At 46.7% G+C, this 14,836-nt stretch overlaps 1 protein-coding gene across 2 annotated transcripts in view; it reads right to left on the bottom strand.

The window, feature by feature from the left end:
- Positions 1–4,639: 4,639 nt before the first annotated feature.
- Positions 4,640–14,836, bottom strand: part of LOC115075899 (NADPH oxidase organizer 1-like) — a 60,456-nt gene continuing 50,259 nt past the window's right edge. Inside the window, exons 1-8 of one of the 2 annotated variants that reach the window (XM_029576818.1) lie at positions 13,711–13,826; positions 11,150–11,230; positions 10,990–11,065; positions 8,559–8,739; positions 7,965–8,161; positions 7,039–7,146; positions 6,563–6,680; positions 4,640–6,343 (exon numbers count right to left, since the gene is read on the bottom strand). In XM_029576818.1, coding sequence (XP_029432678.1) covers positions 5,704–6,343; positions 6,563–6,680; positions 7,039–7,146; positions 7,965–8,161; positions 8,559–8,739; positions 10,990–11,065; positions 11,150–11,230; positions 13,711–13,791 — 1,482 coding nt within the window. In that variant the 5' untranslated portion in view covers positions 13,792–13,826 and the 3' untranslated portion in view covers positions 4,640–5,703. Of the gene's footprint in view, positions 6,344–6,562; positions 6,681–7,038; positions 7,147–7,964; positions 8,162–8,558; positions 8,740–10,989; positions 11,066–11,149; positions 11,231–13,710; positions 13,827–14,836 lie in introns of those variants that run through there. The other variant, XM_029576819.1, reaches the window with a different exon arrangement.

Raw genomic sequence — 14,836 nt, 5'->3', positions numbered from 1 at the left:
ATCCAAATTGATTAGAGAAAAGAATATCTTGGTCTTCCAGATGATTCACAAGTTGAGATAACCCAGCTTTTTCCAGTACTTTTGAGCCTATAGTTGTCCCGATAGTCAATTCTACCGGTTTTATTTTTCAGAATAGGCTTTAATCCAGATGGTACGATTCCTTCTGAGAGAGAGAGATTAATTAAGGTTGTGATTGTTGATGTAATAACACTGTGTACTTGTTTCAAAGAACTGACTGGCATTGGAAAATGTGGGTGAATAGCAGGGTTAATTTTGGCAATAATTTGGCTAATTTCAAAATTTGTCAAACATAGTCCATTTAGTCAGGCCATGTGAATCTTCAGAGGCACTTGTGAGAGAACAGACGGGGGGATGAGTTTTCAACCTATGAAAAACGATGTGGCATACTCATTGCAGGCAGCATTTGAGAAGTTATAATTCCTCAGGCAGGAAGATGACGGGTTCTTAATTACATTTTCAACAACATCAAAGAGTAGTTTAGAATGAAATATTTTCACATGAATCTGTTTAGCATAGTAATCCTTTTTTGCTTCATTAGTTAATGTGCGTTATTTTGATGAGATAGATTTATATTTTCCTAGGGATTCAGAAGACTCAATTAATAGCAGGTAATGGACTTCTCCTCCAAGAACTTATCCGCCATGGTTTCTCTAATTTCCTGAGGGTCTATTTGGTGCATCTTAAATTATCACTGTACCATGGCTTCTTATGTTTGGAAGATTTCTTTATTAATGGCTTTTGTCTGGACTGGACTGAGGTTTTCAGCTATGTCACTGACAATCTGATCCCAGGAATCAAATCTTTCAGACTAGGGGGCACTCCATGACGTTAGCATGTGGCACATTTAAGACTAATCAGAGAAAGTTCTTTTTCACTCAATGCACAATTAAACTCTGGAATTTGTTGCCAGAGGATGTGGTTAGTGCAGTTAGTATAGCTGGGTTTAAAAAAGGATTGGATAAGTTTTTGGAGGAGAAGTCCATTACCTGCTATTAATTGAGCTGACTTAGAAAATAGCCACTGCTATTACTGGCAACGGTAACATGGAATAGACTTAGTTTTTGGGTATTTGCCAGGTTCTTGTGGCCTGGTTTGGCCACTGTTGGACACAGGATGCTAGGCTTGATGGACCCTTGGTCTGACCCAGTATGGCACGTTCTTATGATCATTATCCTTATTTAATTCAGAGAGCTTATTTCCTATTGATTCTGAGAGCACCTCCATATCAATCTTTTTCCTGAAGGTAAAAGTCTGATTTTTATCTATACTTTTATGAGGGGGGTTGAGGAAGGTTATTTCCACCTTTATTAATTGGTGGTCAGACCAGAGCAATATAGAATGAAAATTATTGATTAAACAGTTATTGGTATTGGCAAATATTAGGTCTAGAATATGTCCTGCTTTATGAGTAGCGTTAGAGACAAACTGAGACCACCCTAAAGCATCCATTGCCTCTCAAAATATATCACAGGCTGCAGTTCTTGGTGTTTTATCTACATGAAGGTTAAAGTCTCCCACAATTACGGTAGAGTCTGGTGATGGAAACACCTTAGTGAATGATTCAACCATTTGTAGTAAACCTGGGGGGGCAATAGACCAGTCCTATGTGCAACTGAGGAGATTTTAGAATTGCCACCTCACAGGGAGGGATAAGTTCTACTTTGAACGGGACTAGTTTAAGTTCTTTTCCACTACTTATTAGTAGTAAACCCCCCACCTTTTCATTTTGCTCTAGGGAAATGAAATACATCATAGTTAGGATGAGAAATTTGGTTTAAGAGAACATTATCTTTGTCGTTAAGTCAGGTTTCAGAGAAGCAAACAATTGCTGGATTTAAATCCTCTAGTCTAGCAGCTCATTGATCGGAGGGATTTCTTTTGTCAGAGACTGAGCATTTAACAGAAGTAGAGTAAACATTAAGCAAGACGGGATAGCAGAGGAGTTATTACTTATCGCACAGACCACATCTGTTGCTTGTATTCCTTCTCAGCTTCTTTCTGGGGATTCTTCTTAGATTTCCATACAACCTAAGGATAAGTTCAGTGAAGCACATCTGATCCATGATTGCAGCAAGGTCGCCTAAGGCCCTACCACGTTAGCACTTCAGGTCCACAGTAAGGAGTGAAAAAAGCTCTCCCTGCACCCTCCCTAGGAGTCGTCGGTGGGTGGGGGCAGTCCTTGCAGCCCCAGCTTCTCCCCTCTAGGGCCGGGGGCCTCACCTGCCCTGTCATCAGTTGTTGGAGGAAGTCGATAGATAGGCACTTTTCGTTTCGGCTACACCCCACATTTTGTAAAAATGTTTCAACTCTTCATGTGTTACCTATAATCAGAGTAACTCTTGCATGAGGCTCTGATGAAGATTCATTTTTAGTTGTCTGTGCTGTATTCATGCTTTACCTATATCAGAGTGACCCCTGCATGAGGCTCTTATGAAGATCCATTTTTCAGCTGTTCATGCTGTATTCAAGCTTTATCTATATCAGTGTGAGACCTGCATGGGGGTTGTGATGAAGACATGCTCTTTAGGTGTTTGAATCATGTTAAGCATGAAAACAGCACAATGTGACACCTCCATGGGACTGTGAGGAAGATCCATTCTTCAGCTGTCTGTGCTGTGTTCATACTTTATCTGTATCAGTGTGATACCTCCATGGGGACTGTGATGAAGAACATAAGAACATGCCGTACTGGGTCAGACCAAGGGTCCATCAAGCCCAGCATCCTGTTTCCAACAGTGGCCAATCCAAGTCACATGTACCTGGCAAGTACCCAAACACCAAGAAGATCCCATGCTACTGCTGCAATGTTGTTTATGAGTTGGAGACCAATGATTACAGCGACAGAGTGACTGTTAAGCTATACTGTCTGTGCTATATTAATGCTTAAAGTAAACCCAAGACTGGAAGTATAATAGTGTCAACCAAGAGAAAAAGAACCCACAATTTATATACTCAGAAAACAGCAGAACAGTATAGCTTAACAGTCACTCTGTCGCTGTAATCATTGGTCTCCAACTCATAAACAACATTTTTTTAAATTAAGTTGTTTGCCACTGCAAATAAAAAAATGGGCATTTGTCAATAACGCATAAGTATAGGAAGACTTATCTTATATGGGATCCATTGCATAGAAATTTAAAGACAAAACCCAGCCCAAGATACGCATTTCAAAAGCTTCAGCGCCCATATATAATTTGCTTGCAGTTCTGAAACAACTATGGCTAGCAATGCAGTAAGTGTATCAGTGTGAGCACATCAGACGCTGGCCTGATGGGAGAGAAGGAGAAACCAGGTCTGGTTACAAAATAACTCCCATTGTAGATTCTGTGTCGATGCTGCTTTGCCACATAAACTGTTGTACAGTGTGGTGTTAAATGTTATGTTCACTAAATGGAGATTTTATTTAAAAAGTTCTTGGGAATTCAATAAAAATGTATGAACACAGGATAATAAGGAATTCAAAATTAAAGAGTAGTGATGTTAACTGGCAATGCTTCTGTACCTGAATGTAACTGACCTTGAGCTACAATGAGACACATATTTTTTATTTACTGGATTTAACTTAAGCAAATTACTAATGATATCTGACCAGCACTGCTATTTTACGATGTTGGAGTGAGACAGCAATATTTTGATGACAAGCAGAACAGCAGCATCTGGATTTGCTGGGAGGAGCCTAGGTAAAGGTAAAGCAGGAGAACTCTGAGAAGCTTCGGTCTGTCACATGTTGGAAGTGCATAATTATGTTATTTCTTGTAAATGAATTGGCATTGTAGCTTCTTTTCTGTAAATGGGAACCTAGAAACATGATGGCAGATAAAGATCCTACGGCCCATCCCGTCTGCCCATCTGTCACCTCCTTAGAGATCCCCTGTGCATGTCCCAGGCTTTCTGGAATTCAGATCCTGTCCTTGTCTCCACCACTTCCACTGAGAGGCCGTTCCACACATCCGCCACCCCCTCTGTAACATAGAAATATTTCCTAAGATTACTCCTGAGTCTCCATCTCATGACCCCTCATTCTAGAACCTCCTTTCCATTGAAAGAGGCTCACCCTCCTGTGCATGGAAACCTCTGAGATATCTGAATGTCTCTATCCTATCTCCCCTATCCTCTAGGCTGTACATGTTTAGATCATTACGTCTATCCCCATAAGTTTCAGAAGGAAGACCAGTGACCATTTTAGTAGCCACGATCTGGACCAACTCAGTCCTCTTTATGTCCTTTTGATGGTGCGGTCTCCAGAATTCCAAGTGAGGTCTCACCAGGGACCTATACAAGGATATTGCCTCCCTTAAAAGGTTATTCCTGCATTTATTTGTTCTAGAGGGAGAGGAACTTGCCTTTAGCAGTCCCTGAGTGGGAACTGAACCCTGGCTTCCCTGCTTCCATTACTACTCCGGCAGCCACAGAGTGAGGAGGTAAACAAACAGCATGGTGGCAAGTGAGCACGTTTTACCCGGCGCCTGAGGGCTGCCGTGACTTCCAGAGGAGGCATTTTGGCAGGGCTCAGATGGATTTAAAAAAAATCTCAGAGGATTTGTTGGTTGCGTAGAACGTGTTTAATTAAGAGAGCATCAATTCTGTAAAAAAAGAAAAGCAGATGCCAGGAGACTTGTGGGTAAACTGTATAAAAACCTTTATTTATTTAAACAATTGATATTCGCTGATCCATCAATCTCAGCAGATTACAACATACAATAATAATCAACACGTAAAATAAACTGCTAGAGCAACACAAACATTTAATATTCCAAGCACACTATAAATATGAAAAGCACAGAGATAAATGAAAGGAAAACCCCTAATACCATTCTTTATGCCAGCAGGAAATAATCCAAGCAGCCATTAACCATGTGCTAATTAAGGGCCTGGTTCATCAAGGTCTTTTCCCAGGCACCCAGAACAGTGAATCAAACCGCACACAGGACGTAGCTAAACATTTACAGTTCACGGCATCCAACAGTCACCAGAATAGATCCAGGTCGGATCAAGTCGAGGGGCTGACGTGTGAGTCCACTCAAATAAAAACCTGAAGGGAGCTTCGCGTCCCAAAACTTGTCAAGAACTACATTGAGTTAGTCCAATAGAAAGGAATCGCCTTGGACAGATTTGTGTTTGTTCTTACTTGTTAACCTTTATTTCTGAGCACGGGAGCAGAAAGTAAATGCAGTAGAGACAAATCCAGGTAACTCTGCCCAAACATCTATCCAACCTGGAGGCTGCCGTTCATGGAAAGGCTGAAGATGATCCAAGCCCAGCCACCAGCATCATTCACTTATTGACTGACGCGGTCTCTGCGTAAGAAAATGCTGGAAAGCCCTCATCATCAGGGGAATTCTTCCAGCTGCTGCAGAGTAAATATGCCCTGCTCTTAGGACAGGCTTCTCATCCAGGGGTGAGTCAAGCTGTTTTCTGGAACTGTAAAAAGCCCGAGGTTCTCCAAGGGATTTCTCTGTGAGATGTGTTCCCCTGCAAAGATAAAAATCACCAGTGGACAGCAGAAGTCCAGCTTAAATAACGATAATATTTCTGCCAGAGGTCCCTAGAGTGCTTCTTTCTTATCTATCGCAAATATTTACCAAGAGTTGAAGGATGCAGAAGGGGAAAATGGGGCCAGGCAGATGCCCAGCTCTACCTGTGCACGGCTGGCAGCAGTGAGGGCCACTGGTGAGGCTCCTCCTAGACTGTCCCTGGCTGCCTGAGCACGGGGGGAGCGAGCAGGCCTGGCTCTGCTAGGGCTCTCTGCACCGCTCGCTTTGTTACAGTGCTGCACGTTTGAAGGATTTCATGGGCTTTTGGCCTTGGAGGGATCTTGGGTGGGGTTGGGTTAGAGTCCGAATCTGAAGAGCTAAGCGATAGATCAGAACCGCTCATCGAAGAAGCTTCATCAAAGCCAGAAATTCCAGAATCTGAGAGTGGCTCGAGGTCCCCTTCCTCATGTTTATGAATGTGACCGAGGCCGACAGAGGTCAAATTCCCATCCGTCCTCCTCAGGGGAGAATGCGAGCAGCCCATATCCATGTTCTCAGCTGTCACCGACAAACTCTGCAGCTCCAAAGGCAGCGGTGACCTGAGCTCATGCCTACTCAGGGATGTCAGCCTCATTCTCTCCAAGCTGGGTCCTCCGCTCCTCTGAGGTGGATCACCTTCCGATTTCCTCCGCTGGGACAGCATGTTCACCTCGAAGCTGCTGGTGGCCTTCTGCAGGTTGGGGGTTGACCCGTATCTCCCTCTGCTTACCATAACCTGGAATTTCTCATACGGGTTTCTGTATGGCCTGAGGTACATAGAGGGGATGTAGCCGGCTTTCCCATTGTAACTGAGCAAAAGAAAAAGACAAAAAGTATAAAGCAGAGGCATTCTCCCTAGAGCTGTGCTTAGCTCAGATGCAGTGTGAGGGACCAGGGTCTCCTGAGGCCATTGACAGCTCTGGGAGCTGGCATGGATGAATCGGATTCTGGGATATAGAGCACGACAGGAGGCCCATTGTGAATAGTAAAAGGGCATCAGGACGCAGGGTACAGAGGCATCTACTCACCAGACCAGCCACCACCCGGTGTCGGATTTCTCCAGGGCTTCAAGAATGACTCCGACAGTCACGGACACCTCGTCCGAATTCCTCGCCTCGTAACCTCTCACCACACAGTACAGCGCTCCTAGAGAGATGGGAAGCAGTAGCACAGGATCAGCATAAACTATAAAATCTAAAGGGATGTGCTGTCGTCTGCCACCATTTCCCATCCAAAATGAACTTAAATGTACACTGAGCGACAGACAAACGGAAAGAATTCATCCAAAACAAGAAACCCAAACAGAAAGCTATGACATAAGCTGCTGGGTTCCCATCACTGTTCCCTCTAAGCCGGGGGCAAGAAATCCGGATATTATTTCCATTACACTGGCTCGGAGTGCACACATTCAACTCAGCTTTATTTAAAAAAACAAAATGCCCAAAAGAACATTTTTGCCCAGGAAGCCTTTCAGAAATGAGAGGAAGCGCTGGTTGAGACCTACCATCTGCTGGGTCCTCAGCTCTGTCCTCCTCCTTCACGTTATCTTGCATCAGATAGGGAGCTGGAAACCAAGCCAGCTGCCCATCCCAGTTCTCCACCAGCCACCAGCCTGCAACATGGAATATTCCAGAAGGTTAGAGGAGAATCCCAGGTATGCGGGCGCTCATTAAAAGGTATTTAGTAACACCTCGGGCCTCGGCTTTTACATTCTGGTGCAGGGAGGAGCTGGGTTCACCTCTCCAGGGCAGGGAAAGTCCCTAGAAGTGAGAGGCGATTACAGCAAACAGGAAGGAGCTCCTCAATGTTTAAGCTCTGCAACTCACCTGTTATTAACTTCAAAGCATGAATTTTCTAAACTGTATTGTGAAGAAATAAAAAGGCAACCACACCACTATTTGAACAAAATCTCTTTTGCTCTTGAACAGTGGGGTTCACAGGAACATGGAAACAACGTAAATGACCATCCAGTCTGCCCAGCTGTGATTCCTCAGCATTCAGTAGATGAACCCAACACCAGCTCCTTTAATTCTTCCTGCCCCTGCTCTCCGCATGTCCAGAATCTGCTAAGGTACCTGCGCTGGTGGCTTACAAAACCCGTACCATGTCTTAGCATCAAATTTCCCAACAATCTACACAGCTACCGAAACCAGCAAACTCACCAGCCAAAAGGTCAGGCCTCCCCCATGCTTGCTGAATTTAACTATGGTCAGTCTATAAAGGTTCCCCCAGTAACATTTGTGAACGCCTGATGCAGTTTTCCACTGCTCTCAGGGTCATGAGGTGCAGGCTGGGCTGGTCTTAACTCTGCCCCATTGCACTGCATGCTTTGTTTGGAACTGGAGGGCAGATTCAGCAGGATCCTGATAACCTGGACGCATCCACTTATGTCCTAAGGAAAAGGAATGAATTGAATGGTAAAGCCTCTACCTGTTGCGTCCCTGATGAGGACCTCCAGGCGCTCGTCCTGCTTCACTCTGAAGGGCCTGTTCTTGGTGTCTTTTGTCTCGTAGGCTCCCATGCAGACGTACCTCTGGGACACGATGGGCTGGGTCACTGGGGTGTGGGACTCCGGGGTGAGAGATGCCCTCTTCCCCTCCCCAGCCTCAGAAGGCATGATCACAATACTGGAAGAAAGATGCGTGTATATCTGTTACACTGTGAGCTTCACAACAACACGGCAGGTGGCTGCTTACACACTGGGCTTTCGCATAAAATAGATCCAGACTTATTATTCGGGATCAGCAATATTCCAGCTACAGTTCTACTAAAACACGGAACAAATCTAGAAAACATCAGTCCCAGCGCCAGATGTTTCTCTGTCTCAGGGGGTCCCAATGCCAGAGCTTTCTCTGTCCGAGAGGGGTCAGTCTATTATTATAAATCTGATCTTGATGGTAAGCGAGCCATACATTAAGAACGTTAACGATTTCACTCCCATTTCCACGTTACACTGGACTTAGACATGGAAAGGTCTGTGACTCCTCAGCAGAAGACGCAGACTCTGATCTCTTGCATACGGACCTGTCTTGTGGGAAGGAAGGGTCGAGATCCCGCGTCTGGGGGGTGAAGAACTGGGTCACTTCTTGAGCCTGTGAGATCTTGGGGTCGGTGCAGAGCAGCTCCTGGGAGTAGGTCTCCAGCAGCTGCAGTCGCTCCAGCAGTTGGTGGGTGGACTTCCTGTGCCTGAGGAACACAGGAGCATCTGGGAATGAAAGCGGAGGATGAAGTCAGGTGCAATACGTCAGCGCCGGCAGCCGTCCAGCCCTTGAGATCCCAATGTTTCTTGCTAATAACTGGGGTAAGCAGAGTGAGTCCTTTCTCCATTTCAGGACCTGCATCTGGCCAGCCTGAATGTTATTGCACATTGTTGACATGGAAAAGAGATGGAAGCCGCTGCACTAACTCCCTGGGTCTTGCCTCCATTTCTTTTCCTGGTCTGATGCCAAGATCCCCTTTCATGACTTGCTATGGGTGGGGGGTTTTTTTTGCTTATATTTACTTTTGTAGAATACATTGATTGCATCTTTCTCACAGTCACATCCACTGCTTTTCAAGCTCTCCTTCTCTCAACCACTTCACAGAGGACCCTGAGAGGACCAGCACAGCGTCCGGGTGCTCACATTTCTAATGTTGGGACTGGATGAGCAGGACCAGCACAGCACAGCGTCAGGGTGCTCACATTTCTAATGTTGGGACTGGATGAGCAGGACCAGCACAGCACAGCGTCAGGGTGCTCACATTTCTAATGTTGGGACTGGATGAGCAGGACCAGCACAGCACAGCGTCCGGGTGCTCACATTTCTAATGTTGGGACTGGATGAGCAGGACCAGCACAGCACAGCGTCAGGGTGCTCACATTTCTAATGTTGGGACTGGATGAGCAGGACCAGCACAGCACAGCGTCAGGGTGCTCACATTTCTAATGTTGGGACTGGATGAGCAGGACCAGCACAGCACAGCACAGCGTCCGGGTGCTCACATTTCTAATGTTGGGACTGGATGAGCAGGACCAGCACAGCACAGCGTCCGGGTGCTCACATTTCTAATGTTGGGACTGGATGAGCAGGACCAGCACAGCACAGCGTCCGGGTGCTCACATTTCTAATGTTGGGACTGGATGAGCAGGACCAGCACAGCACAGCACAGCGTCCGGGTGCTCACATTTCTAATGTTGGGACTGGATGAGCAGGACCAGCACAGCACAGCGTCCGGGTGCTCACATTTCTAATGTTGGGACTGGATGAGCAGGACCAGCACAGCACAGCGACCGGGTGCTCACATTTCTAATGTTGGGACTGGATGAGCAGGACCAGCACAGCACAGCGTCAGGGCGCTCACATTTCTAATGTTGGGACTGGATGAGCAGGACCAGCACAGCACAGCGTCCGGGTGCTTACATTTCTAATGTTGGGACTGGATGAGCAGGACCAGCACAGCACAGCGTCCGGGTGCTCACATTTCTAATGTTGGGACTGGATGAGCAGGACCAGCACAGCGTCAGGGCGCTCACATTTCTAATGTTGGGACTGGATGAGCAGGACCAGCACAGCACAGCGTCCGGGTGCTCACATTTCTAATGTTGGGACTGGATGAGCAGGACCAGCACAGCACAGCGTCAGGGTGCTCACATTTCTAATGTTGGGACTGGATGAGCAGGACCAGCACAGCACAGCGTCAGGGTGCTCACATTTCTAATGTTGGGACTGGATGAGCAGGACCAGCACAGCACAGCGTCCGGGTGCTCACATTTCTAATGTTGGGACTGGATGAGCAGGACCAGCACAGCACAGCGTCAGGGTGCTCACATTTCTAATGTTGGGACTGGATGAGCAGGACCAGCACAGCACAGCGTCCGGGTGCTCACATTTCTAATGTTGGGACTGGATGAGCAGGACCAGCACAGCACAGCGTCCGGGTGCTCACATTTCTAATGTTGGGACTGGATGAGCAGGACCAGCACAGCACAGCGTCCGGGTGCTCACATTTCTAATGTTGGGACTGGATGAGCAGGACCAGCACAGCACAGCGTCAGGGTGCTCACATTTCTAATGTTGGGACTGGATGAGCAGGAGAAATTAAGTGTACGGGACAGGGAAGCCCAGCATGGCAGGTCCTCTTTCAGCTCCCACGCATTTCCTGTGGCAAATGTGTCAACTTTGCCCTGCTCTGTGACCCCTGCAAATCAGTCACCAACTTCCAAAAGTCAATACATTCCCCATCCGAGGTATTTAATCCTGCACAAAATTTGGAGCAACTAGGTCTATGCTAGGGAGGGGGAACCACGTACACAAATCTCCACCCACAGATATTCAGAAAGATCTATTCTATTCATCCAAAGCCAAAAATGGAGCAGCAGCCATTCAGCTCACTAAGGCAGAAACTACTGATAATAAACTACTGTGCAAGACTAGATCAGCTGGCACATGGATTCCAGTGCTATTCAATCTCTCACCTTTCAGCTTGGGGATAATCCGTTCCGACTTCCTCAGGAACCCAGCTTCCAGCGGGAATCTCCTCCGCAGGTCTCTCTGGAACAAGAAGCAGAGAAAGAGTGAGGGAAGGGACACACACCCAGAGCCGAGGACGTCTCCCTCGCCCCGCTATCTACTTACATCCAGTTTCTTAAACTCCTCGAAGGTCCTGTAGATGAGAATGTTGTTGTGATCCGACCACAGCACAGAGAGCATGTACGTCTGCAGAAGAAAGCGAGAAACTATAACACCCCCAGGACTGTGTCCCTATCCTGTAACCCCACATCCTGCAGATCATGAGACACGGATCCCCTAATACCCCCAGCCCTGTGTCCTGTAACCCCACATCATGCAGATCATGAGACACGGATCCCCTAAATACCCCCAGCCCTGTGTCCTGTAACCCCACATCATGCAGATCATGAGACACGGATCCCCTAATACCCCCAGCCCTGTGTCCTGTAACCCCACATCAATACATCACGGGATAAAGATCCCCTGACACCCCCAGCCCTGTAACCCCACATCAATACATCACGGGATAAAGATCCCCTGACACCCCCAGCACTGTGTCCTGTAACCCCACATCAATACATCACGGGATAAAGACCCCCTGACACCCCCAGCACTGTATCCTGTAACCCCACATCAATACATCACGGGATAAAGATCCCGACACCCCCAGCCCTGTAACCCCACATCAATACATCACGGGATAAAGATCCCCTGATACCCCCAGCACTGTATCCTGTAACCCCAGATCAATACATCACGGGATAAAGATCCCCTGACACCCCCAGCACTGTGTCCTGTAACCCCACATCAATACATCACGGGATAAAGATCCCCTGACACCCCCAGCACTGTATCCTGTAACCCCACATCAATACATCACGGGATAAAGATCCCCTGACACCCCCAGCACTGTAACCCCACATCAATACATCACAGGATAAAGATCCCCTGACACCCCCAGCACTGTGTCCTATAACCCCACATGATTTAGATCACAGAATAAAGATCACAGCAGATCATGTATAAAACAGAAAAACAAACGGTTTAGGAAAAGTGAATGAAGCCTATGAGGACCAGTGAACAGAATCGCGAGTCTGACTGAGGTTATAAACCCCTACATATAATCAGAGGTGCAGAGTGCTTTTATGAAACATTTCAATCAGCCATGCCACCGGGCATGTGCTGGCAAAGTGCCCCAACATGGAGCACATTTCAGGAACATCAGCACTCTCTTCATGCACTACCACGTGAAAGTGGGGAAAGATCTAGTAAGACTTTGGTTTGAAGGTTTCTGGAGTCCTGGTCCATGGTTCATGCAGTTTACCAGCATCTACTCAGTGGCCAAGGCATTTAAACTAATGCCAACTACTAATATAATCAGATGGTGAACTAAACTTTCATGTGATTGGATCCATTGGTTAATGTAAACAGATTATACTACTATACCAACACTCATCCGTATATTATGAATTATAGACGCTCTCACTCCAATATCAGCGCAATTACGCTGGTCATGGCATGACCATCATACTAGGCATCATCGTATTTGCTTGTGCTTTAAGACTCAGCCTTACTCTTAATCATAGGTTTCGATTCAAATCATTATTCTGAATCAAAACGCTGGACCGCCATTTTTGAAATATCTATGAATATCACCCTTGAAAAAGGACTAGCAGTCCGAAACACGGCCCCGTGTCGGGTGACCAGTTTGTCGGGACTACACAGTTAGAATTTGGAGATGATCGACCATCACGAATCAATCGGAGGATTGACACAGAATTAGCTAAGCTAAGTATTTTATGATTTGAAGTTTCAATAGCATATAAAAAAGACTTTAAAAAAAGGATTACTGCTGGGCTTTCCATCTAATGACCTATGATTAAGAGTAAGGCTGAGTCTTAAAGCACAAGCAAATACGATGATGCTTAGTATGATGGTCATGCCATGACCAGCGTAATTGCGTTGATATCGGAGCGAGAGCGTCTATAATTCATAATTTAAACTAATGCTTCATCTCTAACGTTACTGGCGAAACTTATTCCCTGCTGTCTCTTTACACTTATAACCATCTGTAAGAAGAAAGATTTCAGCAGAAAAAGGTATTTCTAAAGCCATCAAAAAGCAGGCTGAGCTGCAGCAGCCTCATCTGTGGCCCATTTCTGCCCAGCTCTGGGGTTTGTTTTGTGCAAATCTTACATTTAATCAATGCCAGACACTGAAATGATTTAATTGTCTGCTTCCAGGAGGGCTCTGGGGTGACGGAGCTGCAGGAGCACCAGTCATATGTTCCCTCTAAAATGTGTGCATGTGAGAGCACACATTGCTTGCTGGGCAGACTGGATGGACCTTTATCTGCTATCCTTACTATGTTAGTTTAGTGTAGTTTAATCGGTTTGCTAAACCTTCTAAAACAAAACAAAAATAATCTAAGCGGTTAACAATATGGAGTACAATGGCAAATCATGAGCAATAAAATACATTAAGCCATGAATACTAATATAAATCCGAAAATAGCATAAAACAATAAGGGAGAGAAAGAAAACCATGCTCTACACAGCACCATCCAGAAATAACTCCCCCGACTGCAGGAGGCTGAACCCGAGCCCTCCGTTTTGGAAAGGCAAAGCAGAAGAAAGCATTCAGCCAAGCAGCGTGGGACTGTGAGCCGAGCTGAGCGCTGCTCCCACCTTCTGCCTGCGCTCCTGCTGCTGCAGCACTGCCACGCCTCGCGCCTCCAGGGGGTGCCTCCTGCTGCTGCTCGCGCTCATGGCTCTGCGCACGTGCTGCTCGGGTAGGGGGATCACCATCAGCCGGCCTTCTCCTCTCTTTATGCACCAGAGGGAGGCGGAGCCTGCAGGCGCCCAGCCAATCACGCCCCAGCCCAAGCCTCTCGCCACTTTCTCCTCCCTTCTGGCTCAAACTTCAAGAGCATTTTAGGCAAATACTAAACAAATTGTAGGAGGAAGGTAAAGCACAAAAATAAAGAAAAATCATGAATTTTCCATTGCAACCACCCTCCTTTGTGCTGGGATTGGCATGCGCAAGTGTGTGTGTGTGCCTGTGTGTGTGTGAAGCTTGCAGTGCTCCTGCCTGTGCTGCACTTATTTCTGTGGTAGAGCCCTGAGTACGTAAGAACATAAGAAGGGCCAGGCTGGGTCAGACCAAGGTCCATCGAGCCCAGCATCCTGTACATAAGAACATAAGAAGTGCCAGGCTGGGTCAGACCAAGGTCCATCGAGCCCAGCATCCTGTACATAAGAACATAAGAAGGGCCAGGCTGGGTCAGACCAAGGACCATCGAGCCCAGCATCCTGTACATAAGAACATAAGCAGTGCCAGGCTGGGTCAGACCAAGGTCCATCGAGCCCTGCATCCTGTACATAAGAACATAAGAAGTGCCAGGCTGGGTCAGACCAAGGTCCATCGAGCCCAGCATCCCGTACATAAGAACATAAGAAGTGCCAGGCTGGGTCAGACCAAGGTCCATCGAGCCCTGCATCCCGTACATAAGAACATAAGCAGTGCCAGGCTGGGTCAGACCAGGGTCCATCGAGCCCGGTGTCCTGTACATAAGAACATAAGAAGTGCCAGGCTGGGTCAGACCGAGGTCCATCGAGCCCTGCATCCTGTACATAAGAACAGCCAGGCTGGGTCAGACCAAGGTCCATCGAGCCCAGCATCCTGTACATAAGAACATAAGAAGTTTATGGTTTATTGTTATTGTTCCATGTTCTATGTAAAAAAAACCCAGGTCTAACTTCCCAGACCAGGGCAACCTCTTTCGTTACTTGTAAACCGGACTGATTTGTATTG

Source organism: Rhinatrema bivittatum, chromosome 14 (assembly GCF_901001135.1).
Source record: "Rhinatrema bivittatum chromosome 14, aRhiBiv1.1, whole genome shotgun sequence".
Taxonomy (NCBI): Eukaryota; Metazoa; Chordata; class Amphibia; order Gymnophiona; family Rhinatrematidae; genus Rhinatrema; species Rhinatrema bivittatum.
This window is presented reverse-complemented; position numbering and strand designations above follow the sequence as displayed.